This window comes from Purpureocillium takamizusanense, chromosome 3, assembly GCF_022605165.1.
Source record: "Purpureocillium takamizusanense chromosome 3, complete sequence".
In the NCBI taxonomy this organism is placed as follows: Eukaryota; Fungi; Ascomycota; class Sordariomycetes; order Hypocreales; family Ophiocordycipitaceae; genus Purpureocillium; species Purpureocillium takamizusanense.
This window is the reverse complement of record NC_063070.1, coordinates 67304-84467: the sequence shown is the minus strand read 5'-3', so window position 1 is coordinate 84467 and position 17164 is coordinate 67304. Positions and strand designations below refer to the sequence as shown.

At 60.0% G+C, this 17164-nt stretch overlaps 5 protein-coding genes across 8 annotated transcripts; 2 read left to right on the top strand and 3 right to left on the bottom strand.

Annotated features, from left to right (window-relative positions):
* The first annotated feature begins 1556 nt into the window (after positions 1 to 1556).
* JDV02_003569 (uncharacterized protein) lies at positions 1557 to 6993 on the top strand. 2 transcript variants are annotated; one of them, XM_047984704.1, is made up of 3 exons: positions 1557 to 2049; positions 3129 to 5476; positions 5543 to 6993. In XM_047984704.1, exons 2-3 carry the CDS (start codon positions 4022 to 4024, stop codon positions 6311 to 6313), a joined length of 2226 nt encoding a protein of 741 aa, XP_047840679.1. In that variant the 5' UTR covers positions 1557 to 2049; positions 3129 to 4021; the 3' UTR covers positions 6314 to 6993. The 2 variants fall into 2 exon arrangements, with proteins under 2 accessions (XP_047840679.1, XP_047840680.1); XM_047984705.1 differs by having other exon boundaries at positions 1557 to 5476.
* Positions 6729 to 9787, bottom strand: JDV02_003568 (uncharacterized protein). Of its 3 annotated transcripts, XM_047984701.1 has the most exons (5): positions 9492 to 9787; positions 8889 to 9435; positions 8641 to 8829; positions 7776 to 8573; positions 6729 to 7678 (listed from the first exon to the last, which is right to left on the bottom strand). In XM_047984701.1, the coding sequence occupies exons 1-5, from the start codon at positions 9543 to 9545 to the stop codon at positions 7323 to 7325; spliced, it is 1944 nt and encodes a 647-aa protein (XP_047840676.1). In that variant the 5' UTR covers positions 9546 to 9787; the 3' UTR covers positions 6729 to 7322. The 3 variants fall into 3 exon arrangements, with proteins under 3 accessions (XP_047840676.1, XP_047840678.1, XP_047840677.1); XM_047984703.1 differs by having other exon boundaries at positions 7776 to 8583; positions 8641 to 9435; XM_047984702.1 differs by having other exon boundaries at positions 6729 to 8583; positions 8889 to 9745.
* Positions 9788 to 9876: 89 nt separating this feature from the next.
* LSM3 (U4/U6-U5 snRNP complex subunit lsm3) lies at positions 9877 to 11017 on the bottom strand. Its single transcript, XM_047984700.1, has 4 exons — positions 10735 to 11017; positions 10587 to 10676; positions 10490 to 10526; positions 9877 to 10418 (listed from the first exon to the last, which is right to left on the bottom strand). Exons 1-4 carry the CDS (start codon positions 10858 to 10860, stop codon positions 10378 to 10380), a joined length of 294 nt encoding a protein of 97 aa, XP_047840675.1. The 5' UTR covers positions 10861 to 11017; the 3' UTR covers positions 9877 to 10377.
* Positions 11018 to 11204: 187 nt separating this feature from the next.
* JDV02_003566 (uncharacterized protein) lies at positions 11205 to 13565 on the top strand (the record flags this gene model as incomplete). The annotated part of the gene is made up of 1 exon (XM_047984699.1): positions 11205 to 13565. The coding sequence occupies one exon, from the start codon at positions 11205 to 11207 to the stop codon at positions 13506 to 13508; it is 2304 nt and encodes a 767-aa protein (XP_047840674.1). The 3' UTR covers positions 13509 to 13565.
* On the bottom strand, positions 13511 to 16575 carry JDV02_003565 (uncharacterized protein). Its single transcript, XM_047984698.1, has 2 exons — positions 15504 to 16575; positions 13511 to 15451 (listed from the first exon to the last, which is right to left on the bottom strand). Exons 1-2 carry the CDS (start codon positions 16110 to 16112, stop codon positions 14024 to 14026), a joined length of 2037 nt encoding a protein of 678 aa, XP_047840673.1. The 5' UTR covers positions 16113 to 16575; the 3' UTR covers positions 13511 to 14023.
* Positions 16576 to 17164: the final 589 nt, after the last annotated feature.

Sequence of the window (17164 nt, the reverse complement as noted above, 5' to 3'; positions counted from 1 at the left end):
CACGGCGGGCGGATACTCCGGCAATGGTGGACTTGTGGCTTGGGTGCTTGGGCCCAGCCTTCCCGTTAACTAGTCCACCCAAATATTCGTCCATCGAACCATCAACAGATCAACTGCAGGTGGGCAGGTCTCGCGCCCAAGTCACTCGGGGGTCCGCATGACAAAAAATTTCGTTGGCGTCAAAGTCACCGACATCATCGTGGCTGATGTTGGAAGGAAAGGTGAGTTGACGGAGCTCAGGTTGCCAGGCCGCACCGAGTGACATAGAGTCCGTCAATCTAGGGCGGGATGGCAGCCCCATGGCGATGGCTGCCCTCGCCCAGCACCGAGTCCTGGTGTTGACCTGCCAAAGACCAGCAGACTTGGCGATGCGGCCCAAGAGCCCGAGGCCACGATGGACCAAACCGCCCAGCCCTGCCGAGCCGCGGGGCCGCGGTCGCCGAATTAGAGTTTCATTTCACTGCTTCGATTTGGCCGTCCTGGTGTCCGAGTCTCCATGGACCCCGGATCCGCTGTTGCTTGCCGTTGCGGTGAATATCGGCATGTGGCGTCAACAGCGGCGTCGTCAGCGCCTTCTCCACCAAAGCCGGCGAGGCGTTTGCTATCTGGTCTGGGTGAGGATTACAGTACATACAGCAGATTGTCTCGCCGTCATCCACGGTCAGCACAGATGCAAGCCGCGTAGCGCCAACACACCCACTGCGATGCGTGGCGTCGCAACCGATCACGGGCTATTCTGTAATCAACAAGGTCGCAGATTCTGGCCCAGAGGCCGACTCCCCGCCCGTGCTCTCTCAGAGGTCGGCTCCCAAGTCGGGCGCTAGGGACGGTGGAACCGCCCCAGTGGCGGCGGGCGAGACGGGCGGGCGTGCAGTCAGTTCTCATGTTCGAGTCAGTGGACACTGCCAGATGAGGTGGTGGTGGATGGCAAGCGAGATGGAAGAATCCATCCATCTATTGTTGATGAAGGGAGGACGGTAAGGATGCGGAGGGAGACGACTCATCATGGTTATTACGGGGGGACCCTGGCCCAGGTTCCATCGCCCGGGCAGCTGGACCAAAGAAACATGGAGGCACTCGCAGGGTAAGCCACTGCACTGGCGGTGCACTGACAGGGCTGTTCCAGGCGCACGGGCAGGGGCTGGGCTTACACTCCGGCACCCCGGACCGAGCGGGCGGCGGAGAAAAGAAGGTCAGGCCTCAGTGGTCAGCCCAGTGGCCGGGACGTGTGGAAGGCGCGGATGCGAAGACCCGAGGGCGGCAGAAACTGCATGCACATGCACGTGCACTTGCCTGCTTTGCTGGCGCATTGCGAAGTAACTTGGTACTTGGGAAAGTTCAGTTCAGGTTGTTACTGTACGTCGTCCTCCGTCCGAATACCTTAGTAGTAGGCAGTCAATACCTCTTTCCTTCCTGCCTTGCCTTCCTTGTAGCTACCTTGTTCACAGAGAATGCCCTAGGTACCCTCCGTAGGTACCTTGCCTTGGTACTGCGAAAAGAAAACCCGCGACGACATTTGGCCGCCCTCCTTTTCTGATCCGTACCTACTCCTTTTGAACTCTGAAGCCTCCCTTTTTATTTTATTTTCTTGCTGCAGCCTTTCCTTTCTATCCACCCATCCTCTTGTGCGCTGCGTTGCGTCTCTCTACTCCCTGGCACAAGACCGCCGCCGCTGCGTTCGTCGACCGTGCTAGCGGGCCACAAAACCAACGTCATAACCTTTCCGGCGCCGGGTGCTCGCGTGAGACACGCATTTACCACACGCGCCAGCTGAAACTCGACGCCAACCGCGCCTCGGGACAGAAACAGCCAGAGTCACGGCCTGAGTCCGTCCGCACGCAACGAGGAAGGGGCTCGGTTGTGTAGCAACGGCCAAGCAAGGTAGCCTGCCTGCCTGCCTCTGCCCGCCAGCCTGCGCCCACGCACGCACGCTCACGCCCACCACGAGGGATTGATTGCTGCCGTCGCTGTCAGCCGGATCCCTCGCCCCCCTCCTTCTCTCTCCCTGGCCCAGGGATCATCCTCCTCGGCCTTGTGAGTAAAGCCACAGTAAGTGAGTGCGCACGCATGTCGTAAGACACTTGGCTTGATTGTCGTCTGTTGTTCATGTCACCCTGGTCCCGTCTTCCTTCATGCTGCTGCTGCTGCTGCTGCTGCAAGTTCTGCAGTGCACGGCAAGGCAAGGCAAGAAGTGCTTGTTGACCGCCTGCCCTGCCTTGATTTTCGACGGCCCAACCCAACCAACTTCTCTAGACGATTCGGCGCCGTTTTGTCGTTTTGGGCGTCCGTGCCACGACGCATCCGCCAAGTTAGTTGCGGCCCTGGCCTTGGTTTTCTGTCCCATCCTCCGCTCCCGTCTCTGGATGCGGACTCGGCCGTGACCAGGGCGGCCCTCGCTCAACAATCCCTCGTCTCGTCGAATTGGCATTGATCCCTGCCTGCCGTGCCCTCGTCATTGTGTTATTTCCTGCTGCACCTACAAAGTGCCTGCCTGCCTGCCTGCCTGCCTATACGAGCCTCTTGTCATCCCGATTCGCCGCGTTGCCCTCGCGTGTGCGTTGCTTTTGCCTGTTCAACTGCACTGCACTGCCCTGCACGCTGGTTGCTCACAGCGACGACGGCGAACGAATTTCTTTTTGATTCCGCAGCGAGCTGCTGCGCGACCGCTACTTGTTTTCTACTGCTGTTGTTGCCGCCACCGCCTCCGCGTCGTGCTCGCGCGTTGGGACTGACTGCCGGCTCCGGGTACGTGCCTGGCGGAACGGCAATCCATTCAACCGTCCTGCATCGCTGGTCCTTCATGCGATCGTGACGCTTGGACATGCGTCAGTTGCGCGCAGCAGCAGCACCACCCCTGCTTCACCCGCCTCACCCGCCTCACCCTGCCCTGGCGACGATAGGTCACAAAGCAACTGTCGTTCGGCGGCTTGAGCCTCTGCTCGTTGTCACTTCCCTTTCACACTCGCCCTCGCGAGGCTCTTCTGGCCCTTGTCTCCGTCTGCCCAACACCACCGTCCATGTCCAGCACCACAGTCGTCGTCCTTGACCCTCTCATTCACTGCTGGTCACGAACAAAGCATACATACCTAGCATTGGAGAGCAAGCCAGTTGACCGCGCACAATGCCAGCGTCGAGCCGACAAGACCGCCTGCAAAACGGCTCGTGGGCCATCACCAACACAGGCAACATCTTCTACCGCACCGATAACAGGCAGGCTCGGCACGCCTTGTCCTCATCACCACCTGCGCGCTTCCCAGCGCCATTGATCGGCCCCCGACGCTCGCGGCCGCACGCAATCCACATCGTCACCTACCCGCCGGGCTACGTGCCGCGAGAACTGCGCCCCCGGCCCAAGAAGAGCAAGACGCAGTCGCTCAATCACCGAGCTGCCAAGCTGCGTCGAAGCATCATCGCCGCGGCCACTGCCACCACCACCACCACCACCACCACCACAGCGACGAGCCCGCCCGCCGTGACAGGCGCCGCCGCTAACGGTAGCAGCAACGCTAGCGCCGCGACGCCCGCTGCAACAGCAACTGCCGCCAGAGACCAGTCGTCACCTCACGTCGCCCCGGCGCCGCCGCGACGCCCCAGTCTGGGCAAGCTGCTCTCGAGCTTTTCATTGAAGCGTACCACGACTGGCCCCATCGTCACTCGTCCGCTCTCCACGCCGCTCGAGACGCCGCGGATTCGATCCGTCGCCGGCCTCGCCCCTGCAACAGAAGCAGAACCACCACCGACGACGACGACGACGACGACAACTACTACCCCTACTGCGGTTCCTGCGACGGCGACTCCAACTTCGACTCCGACGCCAACTGCAGCAAGGATCGCGCCCCCCGCGTATGACGTCCGTCCAGATCCGGCGACGGGCTTCAGCAACCACCAATCGCACCACGCCCAGACGCGAATAATCCCCCAAAGCCACCACCAGCCCCATCAGCCCAGCGTCGACTCCACCTCGTCCACATCGACCGCCGCCTCCCGCACGGCCACGACATCCATCCCCGCTGACGCAACCATGGCCGCCGCAACGGCCAGAGGCGGTCCCGTCCGTCCCTCGCCCTACCAGCTCGCCAGCAATCGCAACAGCATCATGTCGGTGCGCTCCGCCAAGTCGGCCGTCTCGTCGCTCGTCACCGAGGTCCCCAAGCCGGTGGCCTCGGGCAGCGGCGTCTCATGCTCCATCCTGCTCGCCGAGCCCAACATCTTCCTCTCCGGCTTCGACCACCACGACAGCCACGCTCAGCGGGAGATGCAGACGGGCACCGCCCTGCTCCGCGGCAAACTACAGATTAACGTGACAAAAAATGTCAAGATCAAGGCCGTCCAGCTCAAGCTCATCGGGCGCGCTCGCACCGAGTGGCCCGAGGGCATCCCCCCGCTGAAGCAGGAAATTTTTGAGGAGGAGAGCCTGCGGACCCAGGTTCTCACCTTTTTCAACGCCATGAATGGCGGCTGGGAGACCGAGTACGGCAACCAGTGCACCTATCAGCTCAAGTCGGGGTCTGCCAATTCGAGCACCGTCAACCTCGCCGCCCCGTCGAGACCCGTCAGCCTCATGCCGTCTTCCTCGTCGCAACGCAGCGGGCTCACTGCCAAGGAGCTTAAGAGGCTCTCTCTCCAGAGCGTCCAGTCGCGCAGCTTCGGCAAGGGCGACAATGGCGTCGCGTCCCCGACCCAGGCCAAAGGCTTCAAGGTCTTCTATCCTGGGACCTACGACTACTCCTTCGAGCTGCCCATCGACCACCACCAATTGGAGACGACGAAATTGCAATATGGCTCGGTGAGGTGGGAGCTGCACGCTACGGTCGACCGTGCCGGCGCTTTCAAGCCCAACCTCCACGGAATGAAGGAGGTATCAATAGTGCGATTGCCCGACTCCATGTCCTTGGAGACGACCGAGCCCATTTCCATCAGCAGGCAATGGGAGGACCAGCTGCACTACGACATCATCATTTCTGGCAAGAGCTTTCCCATTGGCTCCAAGATACCCATCGCCTTTAAGCTCACGCCGCTCGCCAAGGTGCAAGTTCACAAGATCAAGGTCTTTGCGACGGAATCCATCGAATACTGGACCAACGACCGGCGCGTTACGAGGAAAGACCCGGGTCGCAAGATCTTGCTGCTGGAAAAGGTTGCCGGCAAACCCTTGGATTCGTCGTGGGCCTCGTCGAACGTGACCACAATCCGCGGCGGCGAACCCAGCGCGGCTGAGCGTCGCGAGGCGCGGGAGATGGCACAACGGAGGCGGGCCTCGGAAGCGGCTCGAGCGCACAGGCACCCTCAACCACTGCCCGAACCGACTGCAAACCTTCTAGGCGACCTCGACCTGGGCCTCGAGAGCATGTGGGGTTCGACCGAGATCGAAGCCAACGTTCAGATACCAACGTGCGAAATGATGGCCAAGAATAAGGACTTGCGGTTGCATCCGGATTGCAGCTGGAAGAATGTTAATGTGTATCACTGGATCAAGGTACGCACGCACCACCGGACCCGCCTGTTGTTGGTTCATGTGTGAAGAAGAACTGACAAGATGCAGATCGTCATGCGAATCAGTCGATTGGACCCCGAGGACCCCTCGGGCACCAAACGACGGCACTTTGAAATCAGCATCGATTCTCCGTTTACTGTGCTCAACTGCCGCGCGACGCAGGCAAACACGAACCTGCCGGCATACGCGGGTCCGACCAGCCACCCCTCACCGTTCCAGTCGGCGTGTGGCTGCCCGGACGCTCCGTCGATTGCTACGGACATTTCACCCAGCTCGTCGACGGGCACGCTCTCTGCAGGCCCTGATTCAGCAGACGTGCTGCCTGCACCCCCGCAGGCGGCGCATCTGTCCGGCTCGGGCCCCGCCGATTCGAGCCCAACGCGGGCGTCGGCGCCTGGGGGCGGCATACAGTCGGAGCCTCGTCCGATCCACCTCATGCGGCATCCGAGCTTCAACCCACCAGCCTTTGAGGACGACGTCGCGCCGCCGGCCATTGTGGTGGAGGCGCCCGCCGCTACTCCGCCACCGCAGTACGACGTGGTGGTGGGAACGCCCAGCGTAGATGGGCTAGCGGATTATTTCTCGCGGCTGGCTGACTATGGGTACCACGATGACGACGATGACTCAGGCTCCGACTCGGACGAGTCGCCGGCGAGGATACTAGAGCGTTCGGGACGCGTCAACGTGTCGCATCCTCGGACGCCAGGCGGGCGCATGCCCAGCAGAAGCATGGAAATTCGGCGCCCGACGGTCGAGCTCAATCTCAGCGATTTACCAGGAGCACGGAATCAGGCAGGAGTCCGTAACGCAGCGGTGTAGAGCACCGCTGCTGCCGGCTACGAGAAGATGTCCCAACAGCGACGCCCTGGTGGGGCCGTTGCTGCTGGGGGGCCATGAGGCGAGAGATGTGATGTGCACATGAAGCATAAGGCACGCGAGGCGTTTTTGCATTTGCATACTATTGTATATGCGTGGAGTACAAGTGTTGGAAAATGGTGGCGTTGAGGCTTCGGGTTGGGGGGATAGGGCACTCTGTCCTGTGGGAGGACGGAAACGAAGAGGCGGGTGGGAGCATGGAGCATTGGGGCCAGTGTAGCCATGTGCGCCGTGGTCGGTACAAACTGTAAATCACATGATGAAGATTCGTGGCCTTCAGTCAGCTTTGGTTGCAATTCTCTCAATGTGTTTGTGGGACGCCTTGAAAGACTAGAGTTGCGGTTGGGAGAGTCCCGAAGCGGTTTCGAATTGCGCGTGCGTTCTATCTATCCGTCCGTCCACCAATCCATCCATCTATCCTCAAATGGGGGCAAAAAAGGCGAGGCGAGGGGGAAAGGCATCAGTAAATAAGAAGTTGTTGGAGTGGAGAGCGGCGAGGAGATGGATGCCTTGCATTGCGGCGGCGGCGCCGTGATCCGGCTGGCCCAGAGAAGGGGCTGGTTAAGGTAGGTACACAGGAGCAAGCGACGTCCATGCATGACACGCTCTCTCTCTTTGGGTACAATGGTTTTCATTCATAGATGTCGAAAAATAAAGCATCATGGCCTTCCCCCCGCCTGTCATAGATGGTGATGCCCATATATCTCTTTCTGCAACCAAAAAAAAAAAAAAAAAAGAGGGAAACAAGCGCTGCAAATGCATGTCAAGGGAGGACGAAGCTCCACCAGATAAGAGACAAACCTAATCGTACGGCCGCCGGGGGGGTACGGGTTGCCGCAGTCGCCTTGCGATGCGAACCCTCCATCGTCCCTGGTATCGTGAGCTCTCGCGCAACATCCAACAACCACTTTCTCAAATCATCAAATCCCCCGTCCATGGCATGAAAATCACGTTATGAGCCGGCTGCGGCTTCCTTGCCCCCCTGTGGCTGATCGCCGCCTTTGGCACCGCCCTCCTCCTCCTCCGCGGCGCCGTTGGCGGCCCTGCCCATGAGCGGATGCTTGGGGTCGTACCCCACGGCCTTGACGATGCCGAGCCCCTTGGTCCGCCCCTCCCGGAAGAGCAGCCGGTCCCCGGGAGCGAGATACTCGGGGCGCTGCACGAAGCGGAAGGCGACGGTGGCGCGGTCGCCGGTGCGGATGAGCTCCCGGTCAATGTCGATGATGGCGCACGTCTGCGACACGGGCCCGACGTGGAGCATCGCCTGGTACTTGTTCTTGATGGTCGTCGCGTGGGAGAGGATGAGCACTGCGGCGCAGAATTGGGGTCAGTTTCACCACATCGCGGGCAGCAGCAGCGGGGGCGGCGGGAGGGAGGGACGAAAAAGCGGTAGGGTAGCACCGACCTTCGGCGATAAACTCCCTATGCACCTTGGGCGCCGGCTGGCCCTCGAGCTTGGGCAGCACAACCATGCCCTTCCGAACGTCTTTGCGCTTCACCTTCTTCAGCGCAAACGAGGCCGACTGTCCCGCCGAAGCCGCGGGCACTCGTATCCTCTTGCGCTCAATGGAGCGGATGGCGGTGGGGATGAACTGGCCCAGCGAGTCGGGCCCGATGAGGATGTTATCCCCCTCGTGCGCGACGCCCGACTTGACGATGCCCGACACCACGGTGCCGGTAAAGGGCACCGAGAAGGTGTCGTTGATGTGGAACTCGAAGGGCGCGTCCGAGTTGTAGCGCCCGTGGTGTGGAAGGATGTTGAGAAAGGTCCGCACCAGGTCGAGGTTCTCGCCCGTCACGTTGGACACCTGGAACACGGGGCATATCCTGTGGCTGACAAACTGCGTCGCCGTGTTGATGCACTCCTCGCGGTTCTTGATAAAGGTCGGCACCTTGCGCGCGCCGGGGCTCCGCATGATCTTGGTGATTTGCGTGATGGTCTCCTCGAGGATGTTGGGCGGGCATATGTCGATCTTGGTCACCACCACCATGACGGGCACGTTGAGGGCAAGGGCGATGCCCAGGTGCTCCTTGCTCATCCCCACCAGCCCATTGTTGGCGGCGACCATGAGCAGGCAGTAGTTGGGGCTGCTGGACAAGAGGCCGAAGACGGTGGTGCGCAGGTACTTTTCGTGGCCTGCCAGGTCGGTGAAGGTGATGACCTTGGCGCTGCGCTTTCCAATGTCTTCCCACGAGAGCTTGCCTGGGGTTACCTCATCCTCTCAGCACGGGGGGGACAGGCAACCTTGGGACGAAAACGGTCCACTTACGGCCGGGCGTGTCGGACGTGATGACGCGCCCCACGCTGTCAAAGCCCATGATTTCCATCCCAACAGAGCTGGTTCGTCCAGTCTCCATCTCGTGCTTGTGCCTGAACAGGTTGACGCGGGCCTTGCCTCTTCCGTCGTCCAGGTCTCCCTTGACGAGAACGCCCAACATGGAACTCTTCCCGGCATCCACTTTGGCCATCGTCAGCACACTGCGGGTGCGCAGAGGGCGAGCGAGGAGGGGTGGTTACCGTTTCCGACGACCGCTATCCTCGTCTCAATCACATCCTCCACCGTCGCCGGCACTCTCCGTATGAGAATCTTGCCGCTGCACGCCGTGTCTTTGCTCGTCTTGGCGGCCGTGCTCGCCGCCTCGACCTCGCCACCCACGTTCTTGGTCAGGAGGAGCTCGCAGTCGGCGCCGGCCCCCTTCGCGGCGGCCATCAATCTCGCGTATGCCCTGTTCCACTCGTCCACGGAGAGCTGCATGCTGTCTCCGTTGTTCTCGTATCCGATTTCGAAGACGGTCTCGCCCATGCCCTCGTCTATCCGCTCCGCCACCAGGTCCCGCAACCTCTTGTGCGCGCCATCGTCGTCGTCGATGGCCAGGAGCAGGTCCCTAAGCGGTATCCTCGGGGCGGTGTCGGCGAGGTCTAGGTTGTCAAAGAGCTCGTCCAGCTCTTCGTGGTGTTCTCCAGCATCGGCGCTGGCCGTCGCATCCGCGGCGGCTGTTCGTCTTGACGCCGGAAAGCGGAGATTCTGCTGCTGCTCGACGTACTCGGCAAAGTCGCTAAGCGCCTATGCGAATGTGAGATGTTTGATTCGTTAAATCACACCTCTTTCGCGCATCATACCGACTCGCCCTTGCGCTTCTCATGCGGCTGGGCCTTTATTGTCTTGCTAGACATGATGGTGGTGGGACGGCAACACAGACAGTTGCATTACCGGGATATTTGAGGAATCATTGGCCTCCGGCTGAAGCGAGCCTGAGCAGGATTGCGTGTTGTAAATATATATATGCACTCTCACAGAGGAGGTTCACAGGATCGCTGCGCCACCACTTCGCCGACTGACTCCCAGGTCTCTCGTCGCTTTGGTATGGAGGAACAAGAGTCATAGATCGATCAATCGCGCCCAAGTGGTCGCGGGGCGGTCACTGTTACTCACTCCCAGCGGGCCTTATCGATAGGGGCGGGAGCGGGCATGGGTGGCATGTCATTCGACGGGTCACAGGTGGCCTGTGCCGCTGTGGCCATCTTCATCGGCTACCTGCATACTTGCACCAACGGGGGCGATGCCGCGAATTAGTACATACGACGGGCCACGCTGCATTTCAACATTCAGATTCAACGTATAGTATGATGGCGCCAGAAACACCCGTGGGGGCAGTTGCTATTGATCCATATGCTCGTGGTCTTCTCGTTGGCAGCAATACCATGCGCACCAACTGCTCTCACTCACGTCAAGCTCCCTGAACTCAACGTGAGTCTGCTGTCCCGTTTCAAAGCTGCGTATCTCATCTCCCCCAGTCTTCACTCGCAGACTTCGACTCGTGCTCGCAACTCGTAGCAGGGCTTTGCCGCGAGCGGATGTTCTGATCAATAGTTGCCGAGGCTTTCGCCCCGTACTCAGTTCCTACAAGGCATCCCTAACACGAGTCGAGGCTCGACTGGGACAACACCACAGCCCTAAGATAGCATCAAGGTAGCACAGCGCTCATATTGTGTTCCAGTGCCGTCCTCAAAAAGGCACCTGCGGCGAAATCAGGACGACGCTGTCTCCTATCTCAAGCAGTCAGCGGCCCGGGCCTGTCGTCGGAAAAGAGATCCTCAAGTGCAGATACACCACTCACCTCTTACAAACAGCATCTCTGACTTGCGGCTAATCGTCTGCGGCACCTGTTAGATAGTGCATGTGCCTCATGCGGTTGTCGGCAATACGTCTCTCACCTTGACATCCTCATCATCGTCCTCGTCCTCTACGGCGTAGATGGTCTCTTCAACCTCGCCGAGCACCAGGTTGCAGTGGCTGTCGTACGCCTACAGCAGCGTCAGCAAGATGGTTCCAAATCTCCGCCGGCTCGGAGGGGTCACGAACGTGAAGCTTGCCCTTAAGTTCCCTGTCGCCTCGGAGCTTGACGAAAACGACCTCGTTGAGCAGCAACCGCACGAGATCGAGGGGCTCGGCGACGTGGCTGGTCTCTTCAGCACCGGCGTCGGCCATCTTGGTCACTTGTGTGTCGTCTGCTTTAAGTCGATTGTGATTGACCGCGAGAGCTCGCCGGGCGCTGGAGATGCGAGCGTGGTGAAAGAATGTGTGCGTGTGTGGTGTTGGCGCGTTAGCTCATTGATGAGATGAGTTCGCCTGACCAAGGCGGTTGTCGTCTCGCAAAACACAAACTGGGTCCGACTGGGAAAACTTCGGCGGCAATGCTCCTGTGGGGGTCTGGTTGAGCTGGTGTATGCACCACTCGGGGCTGCAGGTACAGCACGGAGTACCTGATCCGAAATGCAAGTAACCGGGCAATATGCTCTTCCCCGTACTACCCCAACTTTTTGGCCCCATCAATGGGTCTCGCCGCTCCGCTGTGGCTCCAGACTCCAGACGGACTCCAAATTAGCGGCCGATGCCCCATTGTCAAGCTCAAGCTGGCAGCCGCCCCCTCTTTCCCGTGTGCGTTCCTGAATCCCCTCGACACGAGCGCGCCCATCGTGTGCATCGCATCGCACCGCACCGCGCCGCATCGAGGGACTATGGCGCTGAGGCGACCAATCTGGCAGCATTCGCCGCGCATCTGCACCATCTCTGCCCTCAACGCGCCTCGCCATGACGCCCCGTTTCGCTGTAATGCCGTCGTTTCCAGCTCATCAGCGACCCCGAGTCGACGACGACTAGCATCTCAGGCCGCCGCCTCACAAGCAACTGTCCAGCATGCCCAGCCCCCAGAGTATCTTCTCCCGCGGCGCGACCGCACGGCGCTGGACGATGTCTTGAGCGCGCTCCAAACCAAAAACACAGACCAGCTCTTTGATGCCTTTATGGCATGGACCGACATCCTCGCGGACACGTCGTCGCCCCTACATGACGCTGCTGTGCGACAAGCGCAGCATCTTCCGGGCCCGACCTTGTCAGAACTACTTCGCAGCTTCGACCCAGTCGCGTCTCCGGCCCACGATGTCGCCCACGGCCTCAACATCACGCAGGGCCAGACGCAGTTCATGGACGTGGGCGACCTGGTGGACGAGTTCGGCGTGCGCACGCGTCACTGCAGACTCCTCCCGGCACTGCAGGTGCTCATCGACGTGCGGGGGGACTCGAGCAGCAACAGCCTCACCCCCTCCGACTACGAGGTATGCCTCCGCTGCGCCGGCGCCGCCGTCGGCCACCGGGCCGCCAAGGAGATATGGAACGCCATGGCCAAGCACGGCGTCCAGGACTCGCGCACCTCGCAGACCTGGAACGAGTTCATCAAGGCGCGCTTCATCACCGAGCCCCTGTACTACCAGTTCGACCGCTCCCGCGTCGCCAATCTCGCGCGCCACATGTACAGCAATCGCGATCCGCTGCCCAGGGAGAGGATCAGGCGTATGGACCACATGCGCCTCAGCCTCAACGCCCTCAAGCGCGAGCCCTGGAACCGGAGGCGCGAGGAGCCCGACGAGGACCTGCGACGCCTGTTGCGCCGCCGCTACGACTTCAGCGCCTACAAGAACCACTGGGTCCGCGCCCTGTACTACGGACTCGAGATGGACGAGGCGCTACTATGCACCTCCATAATCGCCTTTGCGCGGTCCAGCTCCTTGGACCACGTCACCATGATCCTCAAGAGCTACTACGGCATCGAGATCGAAGCGGCTGCCGACCAGCCTGCGGGCATCCACATCTCGGGCGGAGTCGACCTGCTGTCTGACTCCCCCCTCAGGCCCACCGTGCGCCTCCTCGACGCCATCGTCGAGGCCTTTGGCGCCATGTCGCTCATCCCCCTCGGCATGAAGCTCGTCGACTTCGTCTCACGCCGGTACGACGTGCCCATCCCCGCGGCAACGTGGTCCAACACCCTCAGCTGGACATATGTCTGCGCCTCCAAGCCCTTCCAGTCCATGCGCCGACTCCGCGATGACTGGCAGGACACAGCCACCTCGGCCGACGACGTGTTACAGGTCTGGAACGTGATGACGTCGGAGCCGCACAACGTCGAGCCTTCCTTTGACGACTACGACATCTACGTCAAGACGCTCCTGAAGAAGCAGTCGTTTGACACCGCGCTCGACGTCATCCGGCACAATATCCTGCCATATTACGACTCCCTCGTCGAGGAATACGAAAAGGCGCTCCTCGACGAGATTCTCCAAAACGACATAGCCCTGCCACCATCCTCCTCGGCGCTCACCACCCCCGCCCGCCGCCGGCGCCTCCAAGCGCAGCTCCGCAAGGACGACGCCCACCACCGCATCTCCAGCTGGTTCACCCGCCTCCTCAAGTCCGCATCGGGCAACCGCCTCCACCGCGTCGGCCCCTTCGCCCGCGTTCTCGTCCCCGACCTCCTCGCCGAGTTCCCCGAGTTCTTCCACCCCCAGATCCGCTATCGCACCGAGCAGGGCCACGTCCAGCTCGAGCGCCCCGAGGCCACCCGCCGCTTCGAGTGGTTCCGCGAATGGCGTGTCACCCTGCCCTCGAAGAAGGCCGGCTTTGAAGTCCGTGACCTCGAGGGCGCCGATCAGTCTGACTTTGAATGGCCCCGGGTGCAACCCATGAGGGTCCTCGAGTGGCGGCGCAGGCCAAAAGCCAGGCTCGACAAGCTAGGCAAGGCACCAGCCGACGCGGACAAGAGGGAGTGGTGGAATAGGCTGGAAGAAGAGCTGCTGCGGTAGAGGGCAGGGTAAAGCCTACGCATACATTGCAGCGTAAATGTATAATTGTCAAGTCCAAATATCTGCACGACACGGCACCATCATCGCCTTGTACCATATGAGGTCATGTCAGCAAACATCGACGCCTCATGCTTTGTATCCATTCGCCAGTAGGGTATCTAGCTAATGTCCCATGTCCTACACTAACCTACAATAGCGGTCCAACGTTGCATCTAGCCAAGCTCAATGTTCATATCGTAAGTCGTGTCAGCGTGTACATCAAATAAAGTCTCGTCTCAGGGTGCTGTAGTCCCCGAAATTGTGCCACTTGCAACCGCCCTGCCCTCCTTGGCCCTTGCTTCACAAATTGACTCATGTAGAAATAAAAGGTTGAAAAGTACAGTTCCAAAGTATCCAAACGAGTATGTTGCAAGCTGGTCAAGATGCAAGCATCTCATGCGAAGCGTCGTGGATATGAGTCGAGGTATGTTTTGCGACATGATCCTAATTCTTGTCGAAGTCTCACGTGCTGTGTGTTACATGCCGACGGCAGCCTCGGCGAGAACGCCTAAGAGACTGGCAGCGGCGCCGCCAATACCCACGGCACCGAGCGTCTCGCCCCAGGCTTTCTTTTTCATCGTTCGATCTTCCTTGCGGTCGCCTCGTCGATCACGGTCACCCCGACGGTGGGGGCGATGGTAGTCACCATCGTACCCGCGATGCTTGTCGCTATATCGATCTCGTTCGCTCTCGCGCCGATATCCGTCGCGGCCACGACCCGATCCTTCTCGGTCGCGTGGGTCACGATATCTTCTTGAACTCCCGTCTCGACGCCGCTCGCGCTCATCTTTGAGAGAGCCATTCCTCGAGTCCACTTCGTGGGGCTCCGGGTCGAAGCGCACGTGATTCTCGTTCTTGTTCTTCAGTATCGGCTTGGGCATAACGGTGCTAGAGGGAGACGCCTTGTCCTTTGTCGGAGGGTTCACGATGTACGGGTAGCTCTTGGTGCCCTTGTCGAGCGTTTTATCGTCATCGTAGTCGGTGGTATCGCTCTCATCCCATAACACGCTATCATCATCGTCATCATCCCGACTGCTTTTCGAATCTGCTCTCGGTCTCTCATGCTCATGCTTTCCGTCTCTTCTAGGAGGCGCATACTTGCTAGACCTCGCTGTACGACAGTCGGCGCTCTGCTGGGCAAACGCGGCGATCTGCTCGCGGCTGAGGCGTCCTAGGACGGCGACGTACTCCGGTCGAGCCTCATATCTCACGCCGGCACGCTCAAGAACCTCAGGACTGACCAGGGAGCGCTTAATCTTCGTCCATGGGGCATCGAGTGGAATATCTTGACCATAACGGTCAGGGGCCAAGCGCGGCGGCATGGACCTAGGGCTGGAACCATATGCTGGTGGCTGCTGGCCGGCAACTCCATAAGGTGGAAATGGATGGACGTAGTTTGGCGATGATCCAAGCTGAGAATTAGGAGACCCAGAGAGTTCGGCAGGGCCAGGTGGCGGCAACGTGCCAGCGACGCCAGAAGTCAGATACTTTTGATGGCTCCTTGGCGAGACTCCATAACCGTTTGGGCTGGGTGGTTGCACGGTCAGGCCGGCCATGCCCGAATGGATACTGTCCATGGCCATCAGATCCTTGGTAGAAATGAGGGCCATAGACTCCCCCGAATCACTTCCCGCATCATCGGACGAGAACGAATAGTGTTCATTGTGAGGCGGCGGTGCAATAGGGGCGTCGCAGGGCATACGCCGTTCATCCTTCATGCTCACGAAACACTTCTCATTATCCATGCTGGGATGGGCCACTTCCTTTTGGGGAATCTTTGGTGGTACAGGTGGTGGTACAAGCACGCGGCTATGATGTTCAAGCATCCCGCGGACTGTAGGTGGGGGACCACCGTTGAGGCTTGACATGGTCTCCAGTTCGCGGATGTAGGCCCGCAGAATCTCCTAAGAATGTGTGTCAGCCGCGCGTATTTGGCTTGCATAGATCTCGACGGACCTTATGTTGACGGAGAACGTCAGACGAAAAGCCTTCCTTTTCGAGCTCCAACTTGAATTCTTGCCACAGTCGGTCCTCATCGTCCGCCATGCCGGTGCTGTCGCGGCGGCTGAAGAGCTTGGTCGCAATCTTGTCGACTTTGTCCTTGATGCCCTCAAGGCTGGCTTCGCTCCTCTGGACGGTATTGCAAGCAGACCTGTTGGCGGGGTTGTGCAACTGCACAGTGTCTAAGAACATGTCGACCGTAGTCCTTTCGTTGATGAGCCGTGATCGGACAGTGGCCAACCGGTCCGCCATGCCATCTACCTCACGGCCGCCGTTGGCGTCATACTTGTCAAGGACGGTTTCGAGCTGCTTGAGTGCGAAATCGCTGTCTTGTACAATGGGCTGTATTTGGCGAGTATACACTGTAGAATCTGTGCCTCTGTTGAGGAGTGAGTCCGGGTCGGCAGCCTCGACGCGCAGATGGCGCAAGGCCAGGTGGAGGTGGCGCACGGCAGTGGAAACGTCGCTTAGAGACGGATTCGGGTACTGTTTGGCTCGGATGAAAAGGGTCCTGGCGAAGGCATCGACGGCGTCGATGTGTTCGAGAGTGCTTCCACCGCTCATGACTGGCCAAATTGGGCAGGGGACCGCGGTTCCCCCTCGGCGCAGGTATGCCGGTGTGATGCTGGAGACGATGCGTCTATCTTGTCGCAGGCGTTGACTGGTCGGAGATTCAAATTCTCATGTGGTGTTGCTCTCGTAAGCGCGGAAAGTTACAGAAGACGACACAAGCGCTGCTTCCGCTGTTGAGTCACGTAATGCGGGCGGGTCTTGTGATGCCTTAGTCGCGGTGCGAGCTGGATGTAAGTGTACGTATACCCGTGGGTACGCGACTGGAGTCACACTCGTGTTAGTGCGCGAGAGTGACGAGTCGCGACGAGCAGCGTCGGCTCAGGACGGCAGTCTCGAGAGGAAAAGGGTGTTGAAAGTGCGGATGGAAGGAGGTGAAGAGAGGAGGAATGAAAGAGGGTCAGTCGTGAGAGGCAGTAGTAAAAAAGGAAACGTTTGGTCCAAGGTGGTGTTTGTGGGTGCTGGGCTGCCGACAGAGAGGGTGGGTGGGCGAGTGCGAGCGTGACTCTTGCCGAAGATCAAGGCAAGGCAAGACAAGACAAGACAGGGCGGGCTGCACCTGCCACAGCCCACGGCCTGGATGGGGAAGGAAACAAGCAATGTCTGCCCACGGCCCTGTACGAGGTACACTCTTCGTACCTTGGGTACGGTACCTCCAGTATCATTCTGCGCCATCCCCCTCGCCTGGGTTGGGAAGGTGCGGTTCGGTCACCAACGTGCCTGCCCTTGGCACAACACGTTGCAACCTGGAAGCTCCGGTCTACTTCATTCAACTGCTTGTTCTTCAGTACCCACGAGTAACCTTGTGTACTGTTAGTACGGAGGCACCAAGCCTCTCCGAGGCTGGGAGGGAGCGCAGCTTGATCCTCTTGTCCGTCCGTCCATTCGCATCCACCACACCACACCATTCTCCTCCAGCGCAAGCCACACTACAATAAGCAACCGGGCAGCGCCAGCACCAGCCCAAAGGATAGGCAGGAGATGCGATGATGCATGCATGGCGGCCGAACGAACCCCTCCGCTGGGGCGCCCCGCCACCCTGGGGC

What these genes read in the sequence shown, in the direction of transcription:
- JDV02_003565 (XM_047984698.1), bottom strand. Translation starts at nt 16,112, where the DNA reads ATGAGCGGTGGAAGCACTCTCGAACACATCGACGCCGTCGATGCCTTC. An exon ending in ACGTTCTCCGTCAACATAAG is followed by an intron (nt 15,452 to 15,503) that starts GTCCGTCGAGAT and finishes ACACATTCTTAG; the next exon opens with GAGATTCTGCGGGCCTACAT.
- JDV02_003568 (XM_047984701.1), bottom strand. Translation starts at nt 9,545, where the DNA reads ATGTCTAGCAAGACAATAAAGGCCCAGCCGCATGAGAAGCGCAAGGGC. An exon ending in AGAAGCGCAAGGGCGAGTCG is followed by an intron (nt 9,436 to 9,491) that starts GTATGATGCGCG and finishes ACATTCGCATAG; the next exon opens with GCGCTTAGCGACTTTGCCGA. An exon ending in TAGGGAGTTTATCGCCGAAG is followed by an intron (nt 7,679 to 7,775) that starts GTCGGTGCTACC and finishes TCTGCGCCGCAG; the next exon opens with TGCTCATCCTCTCCCACGCG.
- LSM3 (XM_047984700.1), bottom strand. Translation starts at nt 10,860, where the DNA reads ATGGCCGACGCCGGTGCTGAAGAGACCAGCCACGTCGCCGAGCCCCTC. An exon ending in AACTTAAGGGCAAGCTTCAC is followed by an intron (nt 10,677 to 10,734) that starts GTTCGTGACCCC and finishes ACGCTGCTGTAG; the next exon opens with GCGTACGACAGCCACTGCAA. An exon ending in AGAGATGCTGTTTGTAAGAG is followed by an intron (nt 10,419 to 10,489) that starts GTGAGTGGTGTA and finishes TGCTTGAGATAG; the next exon opens with GAGACAGCGTCGTCCTGATT.
- JDV02_003569 (XM_047984705.1), top strand. Translation starts at nt 3,122, where the DNA reads ATGCCAGCGTCGAGCCGACAAGACCGCCTGCAAAACGGCTCGTGGGCC. An exon ending in ATGTGTATCACTGGATCAAG is followed by an intron (nt 5,477 to 5,542) that starts GTACGCACGCAC and finishes GACAAGATGCAG; the next exon opens with ATCGTCATGCGAATCAGTCG.